The sequence below is a fragment of the Grosmannia clavigera genome (assembly GCF_000143105.1).
Source record: "Grosmannia clavigera kw1407 unplaced genomic scaffold GCSC_108, whole genome shotgun sequence".
Taxonomy (NCBI): Eukaryota; Fungi; Ascomycota; class Sordariomycetes; order Ophiostomatales; family Ophiostomataceae; genus Leptographium; species Leptographium clavigerum.
Genome location: NW_014040837.1, coordinates 1,378,030 through 1,387,490, shown reverse-complemented (window position 1 = coordinate 1,387,490; position 9,461 = coordinate 1,378,030). Strand labels below are relative to the sequence as shown.

At 42.3% G+C, this 9,461-nt stretch overlaps 1 protein-coding gene across 1 annotated transcript; it reads left to right on the top strand.

Annotated features, from left to right (window-relative positions):
• Positions 1-7,482: 7,482 nt before the first annotated feature.
• CMQ_6827 (cyclohexanone monooxygenase) lies at positions 7,483-9,250 on the top strand (the record flags this gene model as incomplete). The annotated part of the gene is made up of 3 exons (XM_014320513.1): positions 7,483-7,645; positions 7,697-8,397; positions 8,492-9,250. The coding sequence occupies 3 exons, from the start codon at positions 7,483-7,485 to the stop codon at positions 9,248-9,250; spliced, it is 1,623 nt and encodes a 540-aa protein (XP_014175988.1).
• Between the last annotated feature and the right edge of the window lie 211 nt (positions 9,251-9,461).

Sequence of the window (9,461 nt, the reverse complement as noted above, 5' to 3'; positions counted from 1 at the left end):
AAAGAAGAGCTTGGTTATAATTTTTTATTAAAAGGGAGAAAAAGGGGGGGGAAAAAAATAAAAAACCCCCCACTTTTTCGCGGGGGGGAGGGTTTTTTAGAAGATTGTAGGGGTGCGTTTTATATAAAAATTAAAAGTGGCTTTTATACGCTTTTTAAAAAGGAACTATTTATTATATTTCTTTTTTTTCGAAGGCGCCCTGCTATAAAACTAGGGGTTACTGGGTTTATTATTTTTTATGGGGTTTTAATTAAAGGGCATAGGAAAAAATCGATTTTTTAAGCATTAAGGTTTCTTAATGGTTATGTTCAAGGCCAAAGGAGTAATTTTTTTTTAAGGTTATTTAGCAAATTTTTAATAAGCTTTAGTAGTCCCAAAGGTAAGTAAACCACCCAAGTAAGAGGACGGATAATCCTTAGTTTAAGTATAAGCATTTTACATGAGTCGTGTTAGCTTCTAACGACATCGCAATGAATTTAACGTTCTGTAGAAAATCAAATATATAGGATTTCAGAGCTAAGTATTTGTAAGATATAAGTAAAAGATAGTGTGATTATATGCGGTGTATAAGTTAGCGTTAACTAACGCAAAGAAAGAGGTAGATCTTTTATTATTCAAGCGCTAGCATAATCGATAAATAGTCTCCTACATAAATAATCTAAGATTCTGTTAACGTAATCCTACATTCCTAAGTAGGTAGAGGACACAGTAGGTTCGCTAGTAGCTCTATATCTTAGTTTAAAGCCATTGCATATTAGCCTCTTAGCTCATCTAGATAGAGCTTATTAAATATGTGGCAACGGTTAGACAGGAGAACTATAACAGCCTTGTCATAATGTTAGTTAAATGGATCTTGCATCGATATAATACTAGAATCTTTATTGCGTTACAGGTGCTTATAAAGCGTCAAGGCGTTGTTAAGCGGCACGTAATATAGAAAAGTTTACTTCTAGACAGACAGGTCTAACGTGCGTATAAATCACGCGATCAACGTGTGGCTCCCGTGCGCAGGCCTAAAGGGTAGCAAGAGCGAATCCTCAGAATCAGGCAGTTCCGCTAGTAATCGCACAGAGCCCTCGAAGGGTTGGGACATAGCTCTTTATTCAATAGTACACAAGGAAGGTAAGGGAAGGCAGGCTATTTGTAACGCCGCCCCAGGAAGGGGACCGACGCAGGCTACGCGCAAGCCGTACGCAGTATGCGCACAGCGTATTAGATGCACATCGTGAACTAGAAGCGGTGCTGGTGGCGCAGGCTGCGTGGCGCAGTCTGCGCACAGGCCACAGCACGTGCTAGCGCACGGGCCAAGTAGAAACGGGGTCGCGCCTGTCCTGCGCACTTGGTGCGCCAGAGGTGCGCCTACGATAAAGAGTGCCTCCCGCACTCCCTTAGAGTGCAGAAGGCAAGAATTAGCTATTGAATATACGGCTGCTTCCTCCTGTTAAGAAGATACCTCCTTGCCTGCCTGACTTACCTGGCCTACCTAAGTACACCTTTAACACAATTACATTAACGGCACTAAGCTAGTAGCCGTAGATAAGGCAGCCTTTTACTAATTTAACATTAAAAAGACTAGCTTCTCTATGCTAATTTAAAGCAAGCCTTCTCCTACGCAAGGGAAGAGTTAAAAGAAGATAAATTGCGCAGCTTAAGAATTTTGCTAAGACTCCGTTTAGGATGCTAAGACTAATCCTAAATTTAACGAATTTAACCTAAAAGCTATACGCAGTCTCTAAGCGAGCGCTAGAAACTACGCCTTATTTATTAAAAGGATAGGTTACCTATCTTAAAGAGCGCTTAAAAAGACGTTAACGTAGGTAGAAAGAGGGCTTATAAAGCTAGAAAACGTTATAGAAAACACTAAGCTAGTTTACACCCCCTATAAACTAGCAAAGGCTAAGCACCTTTAAGCTAAAAAAATAGACGCGAAATTTATACATAGAGACTAGGAGAGGTATATTACATTAACCTAGGCTAATTTAAGCAAGTTAGCTATAACAAGTTAAGGTATATTACTATTATTAAGGATAAATTTATAGGTTTAATTAAAGTGCTAGTATATAAAAAGAAAACAAAAGCACCGCCTACAATTAAAGAAGTGCTTAAAAGAAACGCAAATAAACTAGGCTATAAGCCTATTTAAATTTACCTTAATAATAGCACAAACATTGCTATTATAGCCATTAAGCGCTACTGCGTGCTAAAAGGCATTAAGGTAATCCCTAGCCCTTTATACAACTTAGCTAAGAACAAAAGAGCTAAGAGAGTAGTTAAGGAGGTTATTATTCGCACTAAACTACTTTATCTTTAAAGTTATATCCCCTTTATACTTTAGCTAAAAGTCTACAAGTCAGCAACCTATATTCGAAACTATATAGCTAACTTTAAAAAAAAGGTGCTAATTGTCTAGTAGCAACGTAACAATAGTTAAAAGAAGGACAAAAACTTTCTACTAAACGTCTCTTACTTGCGCACAATTAACTCTAAAGCTGTAATTTGAAAACCTAAACAAGTTATCTAAAAGGCAAGCAATTTAAAGCTTAAACTATAAGGTAAAGAGGCTATACTTATAGGCTTTAAAGAGACTTACCTATATAGGTGTTAGGCCATCCTTTGTAGTAAGCTTGTTGTTACAAAAGACGTGTATATATTCAAAGAAATCGTAGAAGACGTAAATTTAATTAAATTCTAGCCTAAAGGAGTTTGGCGCCGCACTAAGAAGGTAACAATTAATTAGAAAACGCAAGACTATAACGTCTTTATTCTAGAACCTAACTCTAACGTTAAGGAGGAGCTTGATCTAGATAAAGATCCGGATAATATCTTTAATCTAGAAGACTTTAAGGAGCCCTTATAGGACTAAGCTAGCATCCTAAATTAACCTTAGGAGATTATTACAATCTTAGATCTAACTCCTATTTACAAACGCGTAGTGCTGCCTTAGGCCGCGCGTAATCTAATAGAAGTAAGCAGCACAAACCTTATATAGCGCGCACTAAATACGCATAATATAGAAAAAGATAAGCTAACTATAAAGGAGGCGCTATTAAGAAGCAAGTTAAATTAATAGCGTAAGGCTATATTTAAGGAGATAGATAGCTTAGTTGTAAGAGGCGTCTTTAAGTTTGTAGACTAACTAAAAAGTAGGAAGACGATTACTAGCAAGTAAGTGCTATAGTAAAAGTAAGGACTAAATTAAAAAAAGATAAAGAAAAAGGCAAGGCTAGTAGCTAAAGGCTTTTAGTAAAAGGTAAAGGCCTTAACTATAACAAAACCTTTATATTAACTTCTTAATTAGACTCTTAGCGTATGCTTATAGCACTAGCTATCTAGTTTAACTAGACTCTACATTAATTTAACATAATCGCTGCCTACCTATACAAACTACTAAACAAAGATATCTTTATAGAATAAGAAGAGCTGTTTTAGCAGTACTTTAAATAAAAACCTAAAGTGGCATGCTAGCTTAACTAGGCGCCAAATCGCGTTATTTAGCTACAATAAGCGTTATACGGCTTAAAGCAAGCTAGCTACATCTAGCAAAAGAAGCTGCGCAAAACTATAGCATTAGCAAGGCTTAAGCCCTTTATAACAAACCCTACTACGTATTATAGCAAAGGCGTAACCGTAGTAACGCACGTTAACGATGCCCTTTATAAACAAGCTAAAACTAACGTCGCTTCGTTTAAACTTAGTATGCGTTAGTTGCTAAAGACAAAAATAACACTAACGCCTAAATGGTTACTAGGCGTTAAGATCGGGATTACCACTACAAAGAGGGGTACTTAGATTAGCCCCTCCTAGTCAGCGTACATTCGCAACCTTCTTAAATGCAAGGGCATAAACGAATCGCACCCTGTTACAACCCTGATCACTAGTCTGGTGACTCCTAACAAGCATAAGCCCTTAGCAGACAGCTTTCGATATTAGCACGTAAACAGCAAGCTAATCTACGCTAGTATAATAACAAGACTAGACATCTCCTTTATTGTACACCAGCACTTAAAGGTAATGAAATTACCTAGAGAAACGCATGCCAAGTTAGCTAAGCAATCGCTTCGCTACCTGCGAGGCAAGGAGGACTACGCGATAGTCTACCGCCGTTAAAAGCCCCCTCCAAAGGGGCACATTTGCGTTAAAGGGTAGGTTAATGCGTCCTAAGCCGACAATCCAGTTAATCGTCACTCCACGTACGGCTTCGTCTTCAGGATTTCAGGAGGGCCGGTCTCTTAGAGAGCCAAGAAGCTCCCAACCGTCAGCACCTCTACCTGTAAAGCTGAATACGGCGCCGCCTACTACGCAACAACGCAGGCCCGCTAGATCGAGCAATTCATGCTCGAAATAGGCCTCTAAGCCGACATCCAGATGTTCGTAGACAACACCTCCGCGATTAGCATCACGAAGAAGCCTGAATTCAGAGAGCGTTCGAAGCACTTCGACGTCAAGTGGCACTACTTTCGTGAAAGCGTACTAGGCGGCTTGTTAACGGTACAGTACGTAAAGTCTAAGGATCAGATCGCTAATATCATAACGAAGGCGCTGCCTAAGGCAGCGTTCGAGAGGCTGTTGCCTCGCTTGATAGGCTGGCAGCCGTGAAAAGGGCTGCCGAGGATGATTTCAGTGCATCGCGGTGCGCCTACGTGGCGTATTCAGGGGGAGTGTCAAGCATTGGAATCCGCCACACTATGGCCCTTCCGCCCCACTTGGCCGTACGGGCCTGTAATTGGTTAGAAGGCACAAAAGCGGGGCCTGACACTAGTATTAATACGGATCCCTAGAAGAGTCGCGATGTATCTATTTCTTCCTTAGTACACAACACTCTTTCGCCTACACTAAACCCTATTCAGCCTCCTGCTCCTTACAGTGCATCACGTTATATGACCGCTACGTATAGCCTCCTTTAACCTTCACAATTTATCCTCTATTATACTACTTATACTAGAAGAAGTAATTTAAGTTTACAGTATAAAATTATGCCTTTAAATAAGTCTAAAAGCGCAAAGAGAGTAAGAGCTAGTTATTAAGCTATATATTAAAAACAATTAAGAAAAGTAGACGGCCAATTAAATAAAGACATTTTTATACTAATAAACTTAAGGGTAACGTCTCCTAGAACTACTAGGCTAACGCCTTAAAAACAAGCGCAGGCTGCTAGGTAATTAATATGCGGCAGCCCGCTAAGCTAGTACCTATAACCTGCTAAACAATCTTTAATATTTTAAGTCGTCATAGTAATATAATTCTAAGTAGTATTACAATTTGCTTCCTAGAGCTCGTAGGCTTCTAACGATTCCAGCGTCTCTTCCCCATTATCATCAACAATTCAAGCTAAGGCCTCTACTAGGCCTGTCAGAAAATGCTCTGTCTTTATCCAGCGCGTCACTGCACGCAAGGCAACGTCCCATTCAACGAAGCCATTCTCCTCCAAGTTAGGCACGTAGATCACAGATCCAAATTTGTTGGTGTACTCCATCGCAGCGATTCAAACAATCAAACAAAGCGAATTAGCAGGGGTATTTAGAATAGAAGCCGTTTATTAGCTAGATTAAAAGAAAGAAGCAGGGGCAAAACCCGCTGCTTGCACCCGTTGGTTATAGGGTGAAAAAACGTAAAAAAAAAAACGTATTTGGCGCACGCGAAACGAGCGCTTGGTCGAAAACGACGAAAACAACGCCCCAAAGGACGGATTTGACGATATATATCGAGAATTGAAGGTATTTTGATGAATTTAATGCACTTGGTGATGAACTTGCGGATCAGAGAGGGCTCATGACCTGTGGAAAGGTGCATGTATTCCCATGCACTAGAAGCTAGTGCAGGCTGTACTGCGGGAGTGAAAACTCTGCACACTGACCCACAGGGTCACGTGCAACAGAGTTCCACTCTCAAAACTAAGCTACATGGTAAACAAGGCGTAGTATCTTTGGCTATTTTGTAGCAACTGTTTAATATTTATCAATGCCTGAACTCAGCCTTGAATTATACATACACGAGTAACCGTAGCTAGTTTCACCATAGCTAGACAAACCAGGGAAGCTATTATACGTAAAAGATCAGTTAGATTACACATAAAGACTTACTTGAACACCTGTACAGAACGACGCTAGCAAAGTAGATAAGAGTACGTAGCAAGACAACGTAGCGTCCCTATAGGCATCACTGCATAGAACTTTAGCAACCCTGTACACGTTTTGTAGAAGCTGCCGTTACCGAGCATAGGTAGCCAAATATTGTAAAATAAACAAGGTAATAATAATGTTGTTTTGTCATAACCACTGCACCATATTGAAAAGCTGTGAATTTCACAACTTACAGCATAGTAAGCAGGGTCATATCTGACTAACTTTAACTTTTTAAAAATTACATGTCTGCAACACGCCTAAACTACGCTCTTTGTAGAAGAACTCGGGCAGCTTATAGAACTACTGCAAACAGAAACACCTCCTCTCTATATCTGTATACGGCTTTAAAAGGCGGCTTTATGGGATTGAAAGACTTCCTTTGTTTCTAAAGGGTAGTAATTATAAAGTTATTTATAACCTAAATATTGCTCAACTACACACAGGGCGCTCGTGCAGACGTTTCCGATTTATGGCGAGTATTTAATGTCAAGTATTATTACCGTCTTATACGGCTCACCGTCTGGCAAACTGAGCGGTCATCCCAGCAACCGTTTAGTTCCCAGTTGTTAACACCACATACAGTTACGCCTACTTCTGTCAGACAATTGTGTGTATGTTACCAGAGAACCACAAAATGCTGAGGAGGTGGGCGGCCAGATAGACCCCCAAACCTGACCCATGGCTTTCTAGTTGTATCCAGTTTTGTGCAATAGCTCCGGGAGTTTCGTGTCTACTATCTTGCTTGTCTTGCCACCAATCGCTCAGTGAAATTATTAATCACACAATACCACTGTTACATCGGTGTAATGCACAGCACTGTCATTGTCATTACATGCTAATACCACAAAGACGTCAGCATATTTCCTAGAGTATGCATCCTGAGCACGCTTTCCGGCTCATCCAGGTTTATATAGCCGTCAGACTCATTCAGCCACCCAAAAGTGGAAATGAACCCGTTGTACGCATCGTTCTTGAGGTGAGATTCATTCCCAGTTCGTCATAGTGCCACGGAGCTGATTTAAATTTGCTGCGGAGTGGGTTGACCCGTGTGACAGATCAAAAGCGGTTATGCAAAGCGCTGGCACCCTGTTATCTACGCCCTATCAGTAGGCGTAACAAAAAAAAATTGCCGTACAAACATGCAGTCATGTAGCTAGAACATAGGGTAACATTTATCTTGTTGCAATCTGAATACCTATAATATGTCATGAACTTCTCGATGTGGTGAGAAGTGATGTGATAATAAGCCAAAGCACACTTTCAAAATCTCCAGCCGTGCCATGCCACTTTCAGGTCGACCGAGTTACAGACCTGCGATACATGCAAGCAACGACGATAGCACTAAGTCCTCTGTTCGAACATGATAACTTCCAGTACAGAGGAGAGCTTTGACGCTCTCGTCGTAGGTGCAGGTTTTGGTGGCATATACCAGCTTTATTCTCTGCGCCAACTGGGGCTTTCCGTCAAGCTCATCGATGTAGCCTCTGATGTTGGCGGAACTTGGTACTGGAATCGCTATCCAGGTGCGTACAGTGTGTTTTCTGTGCCCTGGGTTCTGTCTGACATGTGTCCAGGAGCCATGAGCGATACGGAGAGTTTTGTTTACCGGTACACCTGGGATGCTGAAGATCTTCAGACATACCCCTGGTCGCATCACTACGTCAAGCAGCCTGAAGTTCTTGCCTACCTTAAGCATGTTGTCCAGCGCCATGACCTTCGGAAGCACATGCAGTTTAACACCAAGTTTCTATCGGCCGATTGGTCCGAGGCCGAGAAGGTCTGGAACGTCGATGTGAGCACTGGGGCTCGATACAAGGTTCGCTACCTGATTACAGCCCTTGGACTTCTTTCGCGACAGAACTATCCAGACATACCTGGGATCGATTCTTTTAGCGGAGTGAAGTGCCACACGTCGACTTGGGATCCTAGCATCGATCTCAAAGACAAGAGAGTCGGTGTTATTGGCTGTGGCTCGACCGGTGTTCAGGTGATTACTGCGATTGCGGGCACCGTCCGAGAACTGGTGTGTTTTCAACGGCACCCGCAGTACAGTGTGCCAAGTGGCGACGGGCCTGTTAGTCCTGAATACCGCGCTGAAATCAATGCAAACTACGACAAAATTGTTAAACAAAACCAGAGCTCGGCATATGGTTTTGGCTTTGTGGAATCTGATCGGTCGTACGACTCCTTTTCACCAGAAGAACGGGAGCAGATGTTTGAGTCTCTGTGGAAGAGGGGAAATGGTTTTAGATTTTTTGGAAGTGGCTTCAGTGACGTGAGTGAACCAACAAAACTTTGGCTTCTTACTTTCATGCCAGCATCGCATACGTCGGGCACTATTGTTGTCACAAACTGACCAAGCTTCACAGTTATCCACAAACCGAGCAGCCAATGAAGCTGCTTGCGAATTTATTAGGAAAAAGATCGCCCAGATTGTGAAAGATCCTGTCAAGGCACAGAAGTTGCAGCCTCATGAACCTTATGCGCGCCGTCCTCTATGTGATGGGGGCTACTACGAAAAATTCAATCGCGACAATGTGTTTCTCGTTGACCTGAAGGAGACGCCCATAGCAGCCATCACGCCGAAGGGTATCAAGACGAGTGATGGTAAGGAGCATGAACTGGATGTCATCATCTTCGCCACCGGGTTTGACGCAGTCGATGGCCAGTATAAGACGCTGAATATCCGCGGGCAGGACGGCAAAAGTCTTAAGGAGCACTGGGAAAACGGTGCCACCAGTGTTCTGGGCACGAGCATTGCACATTTTCCCAATTTCTTCATCGTCGCAGGGCCCCAGACGGCCTTTTCTAGCATGCCTGTCCTCATTGAAGCTACTGTTGATTTTATCACTGGTGCCATCAAGCGAGCAGAAGAGCTATCCGTCAACGGAAAACAGGCCACCATCGAGGCAACGGAAGCCGCTGAAATCGAATGGACTAAAACCTGCAAGGACTTGGTAGAGGGAAGCCTTTTCAAGGAGACAGACTCTTGGATCTTTGGGAGAAATATCCCGGGGAAGCCCTATTCTGTGACATTTTATTTTGGCGGGTTAGGGAGATTTCGCACGTTGATGCATAAGATGATCGAGGAGGGCTATCCTGGATACAAACCATTCTTAACATCCTGATGGACTAGCCACGTTTGTTTTGCTTTGAGTTTTCAAAAATCGTCAATCGTTCTGTCGTTTACCGTCCCCACACAGCAGTATGGATATAGTGTAAATTATCTATGTATATGATCGTCATGACTGTGCTACCGCTCGGAAACCGGGCATGTTTCTTGCTGCCATGACACCGACTCTTGGGCACAAAAGTGTCCTGTCGGAGCCAAGCGGGTAT